Below are 16726 nucleotides of genomic sequence, written 5' to 3'. Positions count from 1 at the left end.
GAGCACCACCTAAGATGGAGGAAAAGGATCCAGGCGTGGAATCTGAGGATCTTCATTTGTCCTCTTTCAGCAGCTCACAGACTATTTTTTGGTAGCTGAGAATCTGTAATAGATTCTTGGATTATGAAAAATATTACTCAGCAATCATATTATATTGATTCAGAAATAAAGATTATGCAGTTCAACTGCACAATAAAGTACAGCTTTATGGAATGGTAATTTTTTACTTAAGTTCTTCTACATTGTAGTAGAAGATAATGGATTCAGGAAGGGCAGGATGAGGAATAAAGCTGTTGTATTGGTTAAATGACATTTTAAATGATTTGGCTGTCAAATTCGTGGAAAGGTTATGAACAGTAAATGAAAAATCTAAAATTAATTCCCTACTTCAAGAGAATGTGATTTATACCATAATAAAATTAGATTTTTAGTTAAAGAAATTTAGTCATTAAGTAATGCCCATGTGCTAACTCTCATTTCTAACCATCTGGTTTGAAGCTTCTGCAGCAAATAATTTCTTCCTTAGGCAAAGCATCTGGGGCCCTGGTGTCACTTCTATAAGTGAATTCTGTTCTGTACAGTTCTACTACAGCTTTTTGGGGCGTACTTTTTCAAGTACTGAAAAGATATTCTATTAACCACAATAATTGACGGAGACATTGAACTCATTTCCCTCCCCAAGTGATCTTACTATTTCTCTCCCTTAGTTATCTTCATTAATGGCAATAAAGATGATGATGGCCACCATTTAAGGACTACTGTATGCCAACCACCATGCTAAGTGTAGCACAGACTTATTATTTCACTTAATCGTCCCAACAACTCTACAAAGAAGGTACCATTCCTGCCCTTATTTCACAGATGAACGAACTGAGGCTTAGAAAGGTGAGATAATTAACCAAAGGTGGCAGGGCCATGGCTGTCAGGAATAAGCCAGGATCCAGCCCAGATCCATCCAACTTCAGAGTTCCATTTTTTTAATATCTGTCATGTGTCTCCTAAACGTTCACTGAGTATTTGCTTTGAGGCAGCAGATCATAGTGGGAGGATTTCCAAGACTTGAGTCTAGCCTTGGCTTGGCCACTTGCTACCCTGTGATGAGTCAGCAAGCTGCAGCCTTTCCCTCTGTAGAACCGTTCTCATCTGTAAATTAGGGAGTATGATTATTCCCTTTCTTCAACAAATTTCTGTTGTGTACTATGGGTACTTTGTCCTATTATATTTTTTAAGTTTTGATTGAGACGCATCAGATATTTTGGAAAGTGTACACCTCTTAAGTATAGAGCTCCATTTACTTTTACAAAGTGAACACAACCAAGTAACTGCCACCAAGATCATAATTTAGAACATTTCCAGTACCCCAGAACCACCTTTGTATCCCCCTGTTGTTATACTCCCAAAGGTGACCACTAGTCTGTCACCAAAGGTTGCTTATGCTTGTTTCTGAAATTTATAAAAATCCTATACATCGTACTCTTTTGCATCTGCCTTTTTTTGGATCAACGTTATGTCTGTGAGAATCATCCAAGTTAATGCATATTGCAGAGTTGGTCCTTGTGCATTGCTGGGACATTTCCATTGTGTGGATGCCACACTTTATCCATTCTACTGTTGGTGGACATTTGAGTTGTTCCCTGTTCTTGGCTATTACGCATCATGCTGCGATCAGCATTCTTGGACATGTGTTTTGGTACTCATGTGAATGTACTTAAGTTGGACATTTACCTGGGAGAGGTATGGCAGGGTCAAGTAAGACAGAAATATTGTACTACTTATTTTAATAGAATTGGTTAAACAGGTAATAAAGGGTTAAAAAGCCAAAAAAAAAAAAAAACCGCTGTGATAACTAAGAGCAATAACTGCAGGAAGCAGCTCTAGGGGAGGAGCCCCGGGAAGCTGAGTCTCAGGCCAATGAGGAGAGTCCTGCTGGTGCTGGTTCCTCTACAAGTGTGAAAATTATAGTTGCTCCATATCCTCATAAGCATTTGCTGTTACTAGTTTTGCTTTGTTCTCTTGTTATCTTTTCTACGGTGTATAGCCATATCCCACTGTGGTTTTAACTTGTGAAGTTCTTATTCAAGCCTTTTGCTCATTTTTAATTAGGTTATTTGTATTTCTTATTTGTCTGCAAAAGTATCTTCTATTCTGAATGAGTGCTGTGTCAGATATATAGATTAATATTGCAAATATATTCCCTTAATGGGGCTCAGCTTTTCACTGTCTCAATTGTATCTTTTAATGAACAGAAGTCTTCATTTTTTAAAAAAGTCCAATATATCATTCTTTTCCTTTATGGTGCTGCCTTTCACATCCCATTTAAGAAATTTTTGCTTACTTAAAGGTCATGAAGATATTCTCTTATGGTATCTTCTAGAAACTTTATTGTTTTACATTTCACATCTAGATCTACAGTCCATCTGGAAATGAATTTTCTGTATAAGGTAGGAGGTCATTGTTTTCTGTATGGATATCCAATGGATCGAGCTCTGTTACAAAGCCATTCTTTTCCATTGTACTGCACTGACACCTTTGTCATAACCCCAGAAACTGGATACGTGTGATATCTTGCTTGACTTCACATTATGTATACCTTTTCTCTTTTTTCTTGATCAGCCTTCTTAGGGATCAATTTTATTAATTTTTTTCAAAGAACTAAATTTTGGTCTTATTTTTTCATGGTATGATTATTTTCCTCTGTTTCATTGATTTCTGCTCCTATTATATTTCTTTCCTCCTATTTTTTGTGGGCTTACATTGGCCTTTTCTAGCTTTTAGAGATAGATGCTAAGGTCATCAATTTCTAGCCCCCCCCTTTTTTTCTTTTTTTTCCTTTTTTTTTTTGCTGTATGCAGGCCTCTCACTGTTGTGGCCTCTCTCATTGCGGAGCACAGGCTCCGGACGTGCAGGCTCAGCGGCCATGGCTCACGGGCCTAGCCACTCCGCGGCATGTGGGATCTTCCCGGACCGGGGCACGAACCCGTGTCCCCTGCATTGGCAGGCGGACGCTCAACCACTGCGCCACCAGGGAAGCCTCCCCCTTTTTTCTCTAACATAGGTACTTGAGGCTATAATTTTTCTCTAAGCACTGCTTTAGCCACATCCCATAATTTTTAAAATGCTATAATTCAATTGTCATTCAGATTTCCTTTGTGTCTTCTTATTTCCTTTGTGATGTTTCTCTTGGAAATTATGCAATATACTTCCAAATCCATGAGTCAAGTGTTTGGAGATTTTTCTCCATATCTTCTGTTACTGATTTCTAATTTAATTTCACTGTAGTCAGAAAACTTTTATGTTGTCTATATGGTTTTGATAATTTGAAATTTGTTGAAACTTCCCAGTGGCTCAGAATATGGTCAATTTTTATAAATGTTGAATGGACACTTGAAATGAATATGTAGTATGCAGTTGTTGGTACAGTGTTTGATGTACATCAACTAGGTGAAGTTTGTTAATCATGAGGGTCAAATATTCTACATCCTTACTAATTTTTCCTTTATTTATTCTATCATTTAGTAACAGGTTTCTTAAATTCTCCAATCATTATTGTGAATTTGTCACTGTGGATTTCTTCTTTTAGTTTTGATTTTATGCGTTTAGGCTATTTAGTTAGGCATGTACAAGTTTAGAATTGCTATTTATTCCTGTTAAATTGTCCTTTTCTCACTATAAATCTAACATATTATTCTCTCTTCTTTATTCTTTTTTCCCCTACTCTTTCTTGTCGTTTTTGGATTAGTTTTTTGTGATCCCAGTCCTTTGACCTTATAGCACTACTTTTACCATATTTTGGATAGTAATAGGATTGTAATACTTAAATTCCATTTGACTTCCTGAGCTTTTGTGATCAAATTGTCATACATTTTTGTTCTACAAATAGCATTACCTTAGAGGGCATTATTGTTGTTGTGTTAAGCAGGCAAAATTAGATTTATTCATTTTTAACACTTTCTGGTACTCTTTATTCCTTCTTGCATAACTATGCATTCATCTGAAAAACTTCCCTTTTGTTGAGAGTGTTGTCTTGTATTGCTCTTAGCATTAATCTGCTAGCAATGTATTCACTCAGTTTTTGCCTGTCTAGATATAGCTTTATTTTAGCTTATGAATATCCATATTTTCACTGGATATAGAATTCTAAGTTTTTTCAGAATTTTAAAGATGTCATTCCATTGTCTTCTGGTTCCATTATTTTCTCCTGAAAAGTTGGCTATCAAATCTTATTGTTACTCCTTTGTAAGTTATATGTCCTTTCCACCTCCACCACCCACCCTCTGGCTGTTTTAAAGATTTTTATTTTTCTCTTTGAATATTCAACTATATTTCCATGAGTACCTAGTGATGATTTTCACTGTATTTATCTTGCTTAGGGTTTGTAGAGATTCTTAAATCTCTGGCTTGATGATTTCCATCGATTTTGAAATTTTTCAAGCAGTATCTCTTCAAATATTGATTCTGCCTAATTTCCTCTGAAACTTCAATTACATGCTTGTTAGAACTTTTCACCATACCCCATAATGTCTCTCATACTCTACTGTATTTTTTATTCTTTATTTTTTCTTTTAAGATCTTCAGTCTTATTATTTTCTACTGACCTAAACTCCATCTTATTAACCCTCTCTTTAGTTGTCTTTAATCTTCTATTATATTCATCTACTGAATCTTTCAGTTATTTAATTTTCAGTTCCAGAATTTCCATTTGATTCTTATGTTAATTCAAATTTTATGGTGAAATTCATCATCTTTTCTTCTATTTTCCTGAACATATTATCATAATTATTCTACAGCTTGTGTCTGATAATTCTAAAATCTGGATAACCTGTGGATCAGTTCATGCTGTCTGTTTTATTGGATTTTGGTCATTTGATCCTGTTTCCCACCCTGCCTAGTAATTTTGGATTGGATGCTAGACATTATATATTGTAAAAAAAAAAAAAAAAAGAAAGAAAGAAAAAATGAATAAACAGAAACCTCAATTAAATACAGCTGGGAGACCAGAATGGGGAGCTCTGACACCCTGTGACAATTGCAGAACCCAAAAGAAAGAAGAGACTCCTTTTATTTCCTGGCAACAACTCACCTAATAAAAAGCCATGAACTCTGTGTTTACTATAGCCCTCCCATTTTTCTTTCCCCTCTATAAAAGAGTTTTCCTTCCTTTGCCATGTGGGGACTTGTAGATGGCTCATCATGGTTGTAGACTCTGAATTTCACTTATCTGCTGATCCTGAATAACTCCCCCCCCCCATTTTTTTTCTGGAGAAATAACTAACAATTTATTTTTTTAGGTAAAAAATATGAAAAATTGTAAACTCTGTAGACTACTTTATTGTCTTTCAGCGAAGATTTACTTTTATTTGTTAGATATAGAATACTGGCAGATCATCTTGATCTACCCAGGAATAGAAATTCTTTGAGAATATATGATCTTAACTGAAAGTCAGCTGCATTTACTAGTAGCACTCTTCCTTTGAAAGCTTAATTTTTGTCTTCCTAGCACCATGATGCTGTCAAAATCTGTGCTTAGTTTCTTAGCTGTTTGAGGCTAATTTTTTGCTTCTCAACCTCTTGCTCTTTATATGTACAGCTTAAGTATAATAATTTAACTCAAGAGGAAGCTGTGTGAAGAATATTGGGCTCACTTCTTTCTGATTCCCTTTTCTAGGATTGTAGACCCTCAAGTTCTGGTTGCTTTTGTAGCCCCAACTTAGGTATCTCCCAACTCAGTAAGGCTACTTTAAGCTCCAGAACATTACTTTTGTTTGGCTTCTGTGTAAAACCATAAATGCCCCAAAGGGAAACTCTGGCAGTAAATATGGGGCTCACCTCAAAAGCCTCCTCTTCTCTCAAAATATTGGCTAAGTTCTGTCTGCCTTTGTTGCTCTCAGATGCCTACAAAAACTTTGGAGGGTTATTTATCCAACTTTTATAGTTATTCTTAACAGAAGGATTGGTCTAATACAAGCTATTCTTTCACAGCCTGAAGCAGAAGTCTATCTCATCTAATTTTTACACTATTTTTATTAATTAAATACATAGAATGTTGTTATGTGCATCAGCTTTGGGATTAGACTTTAGAATTTAAGTCCCAGCTGGCCACTGACCAAAATGTGAAAACTTAGACAAATTTTAACCTCTCTGACCCTCTACTTCCTCCCATTTTAATAAATATCTGAGAAATGAAGTTGCAGAAACTTCATTTTCAACTAAAATCAGATAATCGGACTTTTATTTTAACTATTTCAGTGCATAATATGAGGAAAACTTCCAAATCCATTGTATGAAACTGGTATAATTTTAATTCCTAAAACTGAGAAAAATGACACCTAAAAATTATGGACCAATCTCATTTATGAATATTAATTCAAAAATGTATTTAAAATCATAGCAAATAGAATCCAGCAGCATATTTTTAAAAATGCACCATGATTAGCAAAAACTTATTCCAGAACTACAGGGATAATTGAATACTATGAAATCTACTAAATAAGCTATCACATTAATAGAGCTGAGGAGAAAAACATCATAGAATCACCTCCATAAATGCAGAAAAAGTATTTCATAAAATTCAACACACATTTATTTTCATTCACCAAATATGTATTGAACATCTGTGCTATTATAAATAACACTGAGGATGCCAGCATGAAAAAGATACTGGCACTATCCCAGCTCACATTCCAGTGGAAGGAAACAGCCAATAAATAAACAAGTCAGGGGACAAGCTGGAACATACATTTATTTTAAAAACTCTATAAAATATGCATAGATCTCACTAATATAATAAACATCCTTTGGGCCAAGAGCCAGCATTTTACTTATTGGGAAACACTACAGGTTTTCTTCTTAAAATCAGAAAGAAGAGTAGGATACCGACTATGTTTACAACACTTAACATTAGGTGGAGGAATTAGCTAAAAGAATAAGACTATGTATAACTGATTTACTTTCTTATAAGGCAGAAACTAACACACCATTGTAAAGCAATTATACGCCAATAAAGATGTAAAAAAAGAATAAGATAGACCAAGGGACCTTCAAGATGACAGAGGAGTAAGACGTGGAGATCACCTTCCTTCCCACAGTAATAACAGAAATACATCAACATGTGGAACAACTCCTACAGAACACCTACTGAACGCTGGCAGAGGACCTCAGACTTCCCAAAAGGCAAGAAACTCCCCACGTACCTGGGTAGGGCAAAAGAGAAAAGCAAAAACTAAAGACTAAAGAATAGGGACAGGACCTGCACCTCTGGGAGAGAGCTGTGAAGGAGGAAAAGTTTCCACACACTAGGAAGCCCCTTCACTGGTGGAGATGGGGGGTGGGCGGTGGGGGGGAAGCTTCGGAGCCAGGGAGGAGAGCGCAGCAACAGGGGTGCAGAGGGCAAAGCGGAGAGATTCCCGCACAGAGGATCGGTGCCGACCAGCACTCACCAGCCTGAGAGGCTTGTCTGCTCACCCGCTGGGGCAGGTGGGGGCAGGGAGCTGAGGCTCTGGCTTCAGAGGTCAGATCCCAGGCAGAGGACTGGGGTTGGCTATGTGAACACAGCCCAAAGGGGGCTAGTGCGCCACAGCTAGCCAGGAGGGAGTTGGGGAAAAAGTTTGGAGCTACCAAAGAGCCAAGAGACTTTTTACTTCCCTCTTCATTTTCTGGTGCGCGAGGAGAGGGGATTAAGAGCACCGCCTAAATGAGCTCCAGAGACGGAAGCCAGCCGCGACTATCAGCGTGGACCCCAGAGATGGGCATGGGACGCTAAGGCTGCTGCTGCTGCCACCAAAAAGCCTGTGTGCGAGCACAGGTTACTATCCACAACCCCCTTCCGGGGAGCCTGTGCAGCCCGCCACCACCAGGGTCCCGGGATTCAGGGACAATTTCCCCGGGAGAACGCAAGGCGTGCCTCAGGCTGGTGCAACGTCACGCTGGCCTCTGCCGCCACAGGCTCGCCCCACATACGCATCCCTCCCTCCCCCCAGCCTGAGTGAGCCAGAGCCCCCTAATCAGTGGCTCCTTTAACCCCGTCCTGTCTGAGCGAAGAACAGACGCCCTCCGGCGACGTACACGCAGAGGCGGGGCCAAATCCAAAGCTGAGCCCCTGGGAGCTGTGAGAACAAAGAAGAGAAAGGGAAATCTCTCCCAGCAGCCTCAGGAGCAGTGGATTAAATCTCCACAATCAAGTTGACGTACCCTGCATCTGTGGAATACATGAATAGACAAGGAATCATCCCAAAATTGAAGCGGTAGACTTTGGGAGCAACTGTAGACTTTGGGTTTGCTTTCTGCACCTAATTTGTTTCTGGTTTTATGTTTATTTTAGTTTCATATTTAGAGCTTATTATCATTGGTAGATTTGTTTATTGATTTGGTTGCTCTCTTCCTTTTTTTAAAAAAATATATGTTTTCCTTTTTCTCTTTTTGTGAGTGTGTATGTGTATGCTTCTTTGTGTAATTTTGTCTGCATAGCTTTGCTTTTACCATTTGTCCTAGCATTCTGGCCGTCCATTTGTTTTTTTCTTTGTATAGTTTTTAGTGCTTGTTATCACTGGTGGATTTGGTTTTTGGTTTGGCTGTTCTTTCTTTCTTATTACTTTTTTATTTTTAATATTTTTTTTATTTTTTGTTATAATAACTTTTTATTTTATTTTTTCTTTCTTTCCTTTCTTTCTCTCTTTCCTTCAGAGCTGAGTGGCTGACAGGGTCTTGGTTCTTCAGCCAGGTGTGAGGTCAGAGCCTCTGAGGTGGGAGAGCCCAGTTCAGGACATTGGTCCACCAGAGACCACCCCACATAATATCAAATGGCAAAAGCTCTCACAGAGATCTCCATCTCAACGCTAACAGCCAGCTCCACTCAGCAACCGGCAAGCTACAGGGCTGGGCACACTGTGCCAAACAACTGGCAAGACAGGAACACAACCCCACCCATTAGCAGAGAGGCTGCCTAAAATCATAATAAGTCCACAGACACCCCAAAACACACCACTAGACGTGGACCTGCCCACCAGAAAGACAAGATCCAGCCCCAGCCACCAGAACACAGGCACCAGTCGCTCCATCAAGAAGCCTACACAACCCACTGAACCAACCTTACCCACTGGGGGCAGACACCAAAAACAACAGGAACTATGAACCTGCAGCCTGCGAAAAGGTGACCCCAAACACAGTAAGTTAAGCAAAATAGGAAGACACAGAAACACACACCAGATGAAGGAGCAAGATAGAAACCCACAAGACCTAACAAATGAAGAGGAAATAGGCAGTCTACCTGAAAAAGAATTCAGAATAATGATAGTAAAGATAATCCAAAATCTTGGAAATAGAATGGAGAAAACACAAGAAATGTTTAACAAGGACCTAGAAGAACTAAAGAGCAAACAAACAGTGAAGAACAACACAATAAATGAAATAAAAAATTCTCTACAAGGGATCAATAGCAGAATAACTGAGGCAGAAGAACAGATAAGTGACCTGGAAGATAAAATAGTGGAAATAACTACTGCAGAGCAGAATAAAGAAAAAAGAATGAAAAGAATTGAGGACAGAGACTTCTGGGACAACATTAAATGCACCAACAGTCGAATTATAGGGGTCCCAGAAGAAGAAGAGAAAAAGAAAGGGACTGAGAAAATATTTGAAGAGATTATAGTTGAAAACTCCCTAATAAGGGAAAGGAAATAGTCAATCAAGTCCAGGAAGTGCAGAGAGTCCCATGCAGGATAAATCCAAGGAGAAACATGCCAAGACACATATTAATCAACCTATCAAACATTAAATACAAAGAAAAATATTAAAAGCAGTGAGGGAAAAGCAAAAAATAACATACAAGGGAATCCCTATAAGGTTAACAGCTGATCTTTCAGCAGAAACTCTGCAAGCCAGAGGGGAGAGGCAGGACATTTTAAAGTGATGAAAGGGAAAAACTTAAAACCAAGATTACTCTACCAGGAAAGGATCTCATTCAGACTCAATGGAGAAATTAAAACCTATACAGACAAGCAAAAGCTAAGAGAATTCAGCAACATGAAACCAGCTCTATAATAAATGCTAAAGGAACTTTTCTAGACAGGAAACACGAGAAGGAAAAGACCTACAATAACAAACCCAAAACTATTAAGAAAATGGTAATAGGAACATACATATCAATAACTACCTTAAATGTAAATGGATTACATGCTCCAACCAAAAGACACAGACTAGCTGAATGGATACAAAAACAAGACCCGTATATATGCTGTCTACAAGAGACCCACTTCAGACCTAGGGACACATACAGATTGAAAGTCAGGGGATGGAAAAAGATATTCCATGCAAATGGAAATCAAAGGAAAGCTGGTGTAACAATTCTCATATCAGACAAAATAGACTTTAAAATAAAGATTATTACAAGAGACAAAGAAGGACACTACATAATGATCAAGCTATCAATCCAAAAAGAAGATATGACAATTGTAAATATTTATGCACCCAACATCGGGGCACCTCAATACATAAGGCAAATGCTAACAACCATAAAAGGGGAAACCGACAGTAATAGTACGAGGCTTTAACACCCTGCTTTCACCCCACAGATCATCCAAAATGAAAATAAATAAGAAAACACAAGCTTTAATTGATATATTAAACAAGATGGACTTAATTGATATTTATAGGACTTTCCATCCAAAAACAACAGGATACACTTTCTTCTCAAGTGCTCATGGAACATTCTCCAGGATAGATCATATCATTGGTCACAAATCAAGCCTTGGTAAATTTAAGAAAATTGAAATTGTATCAAGTATCTTTTCTGACCACAACGCTATGAGACTAGATATCAATTACTGGAAAAAAATCTGGAAAAATTCAAACACATGGAGTCTAAACAATACACTACTAAATAACCAAGAGATCACTGAAGAAGTCAAAGAGGAAATTAAAAAATACCTAGAAACAAATGACAATGAAAACACGATGACCCAAAACCTATGGGATGCAGCAAAAGCAGTTCTAAGAGGGAAGTTTATAACAATACAATCCTACATCAAGAAACAAGAAAAATCTCAAATAAACAACATAACCTGCCACGTAAAGCAATTAGAGAAAGAAGAACAAAAGAAACCCCAAAGTTAGCAGAAGGAAAGAAATCATAAAGATCAGATCAGAAATAAATGAAAAAGAAATAAAGGAAACAGTAGTAAAGATCAATAAAATTAAAAGCTGGTTCTTTGAGGAGGATAAACAAAATTGTTAAACCATTAGCCAGACTCATCAAGAAAAAAAGAAGACTCAAATGAATAGAATTAGAAATGAAAAAGGAGAAGTAACAACTAACACTGCAGAAATATGAAGGATCGTGAGAGATTACTACAAGCAAATTTATGCCAATAAAATGGACAACCTGGAAGAAATGGACAAATTCTTAGAAAAGCACAACCTTCCAAGACTGAACCAGGAAGAAATAGAAAATATGAACAGACGAATAACAGGCACTGAAAATGAGACTGTGATTGAAAATCTTCCAACAAACAAAAGCCCAGGACCAGATGGCTTCACAGGCGAATTCTATCAAATGTTTAGAGAAGAGCTAACAGCTATCCTTCTCAAATTCTTCCAAAATATAGCAGAGGGAGGAACACTCCCAAACTCATTCTACAAGGGCACAATTACCCTGATGCCAAAACCAGACAAAGATGTCATAAAGAAAGAAATCTACAGGCCAATATCACTGATGAACATAGATGCAAAAATCCTCCAAAAAATGCTAGCAAACAGAATCCAACAGCACATTAAAAGGATCATACACCATGATTAAGTGGGGTTTATCCCAGGAATGCAAAGATTCTTCAATATACACAAGTCAATCAATGTGATACAGCATATTAACAAATTGAAGGAGAAAAACCATATGATCATCTCAATAAATTCAGAAAAAGCTTTCAACAGAATTCGACACCCATTTAGGATAAAAACCCTCCAGAAAGTAGGTGTAGACTGAACTTAACTCAACTTAGTAAAGGCCATATAGGACAAACCTACAGCCAACATCGTTCTCAATGGTGAAAAACTGAAAGTATTTCCTCTAAGATCAGGGACAAGACAAGGTTATCCACTCTCACCACTATTATTCAACACAGTTTTGGAAGTTTTAGCCACAGCAATCAGAGAAGAAAAAGAAATAAAAGGAGTCCAAATCAGAAAAGAAGAAGTAAACTGTCACTCTTTGCAGATGACATGATACTATACGTAGAGAATCCTAAAGATGCTACCAGAAAACTACTAGAGCGAAGCAATGAATTTGGTAAAGTAGCAGGATACAAAATTAATGCACAGAAATCTCTTGCATTCCTATACACTAATGATGAAAAATCTGAAAGAGAAATTAAGGAAACACCCATTTACCATTTCAGCAAAAAGAATAAAATACCAAGGAATAAACCTACCTAAGGAGACAAAAGACCTGTATGCAGAAAACTATAAGACACTGATGGAAGAAATTAAAGATGATACAAGCAGATGGAGAGATATACCATGTTCTTGGGTTGGAAGAATCAACACTGTGAAAATGACTATACTACCCAAAGCAATCTACAGTTTCCATGCAATCCCTATCAAACTACCAATGGCTTTTTCTTCAGAACTATAACAAAAAATTTCACAATTTGTATGGAAACACAAAAGACCCCGAATAGCCAAAGCAATCTTGAGAACGAAAAACAGAGCTGGAGGAATCAGGCTCCCTGACTTCAGGCTATATTACAAAGCTACAGTTATCAAGACAGTATGGTACTGGCATGAAAACAGAAATATAGATCAATGGAACAGGATAGAAAGCCCAGAGATAAACCCACGTACATATGGTCACCTTATTTTTTTTATAAAGAAGGCAAGAATATACAATGGAGAAAAGACAGCCTCTTCAGTAAGTGGTGCTGCGTGAACTGGACAGCTACATTTTAAAGAATGAAATTAGAACACTCCCTAACACCATACACAAAAATAAACTCAAAATGGATTAAAGACCTGAATGTAAGGCCAGACACTATCAAACTCTTAGAGGAAAACATAGGCAGAACACTCTATGACATATATCACAGCAACATCCTTTTTGACCTACCTCCTAGAGAAATGGAAATAAAAACAAAAATAAACAAATGCGACCTAATGAAACTTAAAATCTTTTGCACATCAAAGGAAACTATAAACAAGTTGAAAAGACAACCCTCAGAATGGGAGAAAATATTTGCAAATGAAGCAACTGACAGAGGATTAATCTCCAGAATATAAGAGCAGCTCATGCAGCTCAATATCAAAAAAACGAACAATCCAAAAATGGGCAGAAGACCTAAACAGACATTTCTCCAAAGAAGATATACAGGTTGCCAACAAACACATGCAAGGATGCTCAACATCACTAGTCATTAGAGAAATGCAAATCAAAACTACAATGAGCTATCACCTCACACTGGTCAGAATGGTCATCATCAAAAAATCTACAAACGATAAATGCTGGAGAGGGTGTGGAGAAAAGGGAACCCTCTTGCTCTGTTGGTGGGAATGTAAACTGATACAGCTACTATGGAGAACAGCATGGAGGTTCCTTAAAAAACTGCAAATGGAACTACCATATGACCCAGCAATCCCACTACTGGGCATATACCCTGAGAAAACCATAATTCAAAAAGAGTCATGTACCACAATGTTCATTGCAGCTCTATTACAATAGCCAGGACATGGAAGCAACCTAAGTGTCCATCAACAGATGAATGGATAAAGAAGATGTGGCACATATATACAATGCAATATTACTCAACCATAAAAAGAAACGAAATTGAGTTATTTGCAGTGAGGTGGATGGACGTAGAGACTGTCATACCGAGTGAAGTAAGTCAGAAAGAGAAAAACAAATACTGTATGCTAACACACATATATATATAGAATCTGAAAAAAAAGAAAATGGTTCTGAAGAACCTAGGGGCAGGACAGGAATAAAGACACAGAGGTAGAGAATGAACTTGAGGACACGGGGAGGGGTAGGGAAAGCTGGGAGGAAGTGAGAGAGTAGCACTGACATATATACACTTCCAAATGTAAAATAGATAGTGGGAAGCAGCTGCATAGCACAGGGAGGTCAGCTCGGTGCTTTTTGTCCCCCTAGAGGGGTGGGATGGGGAGGGTGGGAGGGAGATGCAAGAGGGAGGGGATATGGGGAGTTATGTATATGTATAACTGATTCACTTTGTTATAAAGCAGAAACTAACACACCATTGTAAAGCAATTATACTTCAATAAAGATGTTAAAAAAAAAAGAATAAGGCTAGAGAAAGCAGCTGTAGACCTAGAAACTGGGAGAAAGAAAGAAAATCACTGCTATATGCAGATTGTATAAATATACAAATGGAGAGCCCAAAAGAATCATTGGGAAACGTATTACAAGCAATAAGAAATTTAGTCATGTGGTCGGTTACATCAATATATATGAATCAGTTGCCATCACATATAACAAATACTAGTTATTTCCAAGGGTGGAGGTGCCAGCCCCTGGAGCAGAGAGCTGAGGAGCAGTGTGGGAGGAGCTGGGTTTACTCGGTGCATGATGGGCTTCATGGCTTTCGTATCTCTCATTATAGTTACTACTGCCCAAGCTCCCTCTTTTGAACCCTGAGCTGCTGAGGAACCAGCACGTTGGAAGCTTGTTTGGTTAATTGTGCTGTGCGGATGTGCTGCTGCCCTATAACATGTATCTTCAATTGGTCTCCACTTGGGCTTTTTTTTTTTTTTTTTTTACATCTTTATTGGAGTATAATTGCTTTACAGTGGTGTGTTAGTTTCTGCTTTATAACAAAGTGAACCTTGTGACAAAGTGAGAGAGTGGCATGGACATATATACACTACCAAACTTAAAATAGATAGCTAGTGGGAAGCAGCCGCATAGCACAGGGAGATCAGCTCCACTTGGGCTTTTGATGTATTACAGAGATGGCAGTCAGAAAGTGTAATTTGGGCAGGACAATCTTTTCAGTGCCTCCTCAGTTTCCTTTCTAATATTGCCTCCCCTACCTGACTCCATAAGAATGCTAGACAAGAATGTTAAGGTATGAAAGACAATATCATTTGTTTAAAAAGTGATGGTGAGGCTTCCCTGGTGGCGCAGAGGTTGAGAGTCTGCCTGCCGATGCAGGGGACATGGGTTCGTGCCCCGGTCCGGGAAGATCCCACGTGCCGCAGAGCGGCTGGGCCCGTGAGCCATGGCCGCTGGGCCTGCGCGTCCGGAGCCTGTGCTCTGCAACGGGAGAGGCCACAGCAGTGAGAGGCCCGCGTACCACAAAAAAAAAAAAAAAAAAAAAAAATAGTGATGGTGCTGAATGGTCATTTTGGTTGTGATTTTGAGTTGTCCCAAGTTCGGTGTTTGATTTTCTTTTCTTCAATTGCTAGAATGGATTTTCAGCTTATTCTCAAGATTAGGCTTTTTATTCCTAAACTGGTCATTTATAATGGATTGTAGATACTTTTTATTAGTTATGAAACCACCATATGTTTCAGCCTTTCCCCCCATTACTTCCCACTGGGTCTTTTCCTGCTTCCTGACCATGCCCTGTACTTTTTTGCCACCCTGTCTTTTCTCAAGCCATTCTCTCTTTCTGGTGCACCCTCCTTCCCTTATTGCTGTCTGAAAGCCTTCCCATTCTTCAGTGCTATTTACAAAGTGCTTTAAAAAAAAAAAAAACTTTTTCTTGTGTTTTCAGTTGAATGTGAGTATATTGGTATTTATCAAGGCAAAATCACCCCTTTATTTCTCAGTAATTTATGTTCTGTACCCTTCTATTCAACTGTGCATATCTTCAATGCAGGGACTCTGTTTTACCTATGTAATTTCTGAAACACTTTGCTTATTGCTTTGCACAGTGCATGAAGATGAGATTGAATTTAGAAAAGCCAAGGGGTTAATTCAGTCCAGTGGCATGGACTGGCTATCCAAATTGTCCGTAATATCCCACCCTTTGGAAACTATTGATGAGCATAATCAGTCACCAGATCATGCCAGTAACCTGCACAGGAGCAATGGTAGTCTTCACCATGGCACCACCAATCACAACCTACTGCTGCTCATATAATTCTGGCCCCTGTCTTCTTATGTTTTCCCCAGGCCCTACAAGCACCTGCAGTCTAGGTGGAGGGTGGGAATTCAACTTGGAATGAGGTCTTTCCTAACAATGAATACCAGCCCAGTTTCCACATAAGGAAGACCATGAGAGTTGGCTCCGCTCATTAAAAACTGCATGATTAACAGTATTTTTTGCTTAAGCCAACAAAGCAACAAGTAGTTTACATGTACAGATGTGTGTATGTATGAGAGTTTAATAAACCCCACATTGCTGAGTGTCTTGTCCTTATGAGATTGTTTACCGTTCTGTGAATAAATGTCTAACAACAGGTGAGATATTTTCAAGTGTCTCTACATACGAATTATTCTTCAAAAACACCAAGTCTTTCTTTTCTTGCAGGAATCCAGACGCCTTGAAGTCACAAGAAGAGAAGGTAGGGAAGATGCATTCATACTCATTTCATTTTCATTGTTGACATTTGGATGTAGTTTGTTGAAGTTAAGACGAACTTCAGCCTGTTCTTTGACATTTCGTGTGGCCTTTTCTGGGTGCTGGCTATGTGGCACTTGCCTCTAGGGACTGCAGGAACCAAAGTCCAGGTTTGCTTGTGAGAACTACGTCTTCTACCTTCTAGTATCAGAGATGGG

The 16726-nt window shown here is 38.4% G+C and overlaps 1 protein-coding gene across 1 annotated transcript in view; it reads left to right on the top strand.

Moving 5' to 3' along the window:
* The window catches only part of FSTL4 (follistatin like 4), a 440804-nt gene that overhangs the window by 36642 nt on the left and 387436 nt on the right, over positions 1 to 16726 (top strand). Inside the window, exon 3 of the mRNA XM_079916826.1 lies at positions 16479 to 16512. Within this exon, the coding sequence (XP_079772952.1) occupies positions 16479 to 16512 (34 nt within the window). The remainder of the gene's footprint in view (positions 1 to 16478; positions 16513 to 16726) is intronic.

This window comes from Stenella coeruleoalba, assembly GCF_951394435.1.
Source record: "Stenella coeruleoalba genome assembly, chromosome: 3".
Taxonomy (NCBI): Eukaryota; Metazoa; Chordata; class Mammalia; order Artiodactyla; family Delphinidae; genus Stenella; species Stenella coeruleoalba.
The sequence above is the reverse complement of the archived record's forward strand: the minus strand, read 5'-3'. Positions and strand labels throughout refer to the sequence as shown.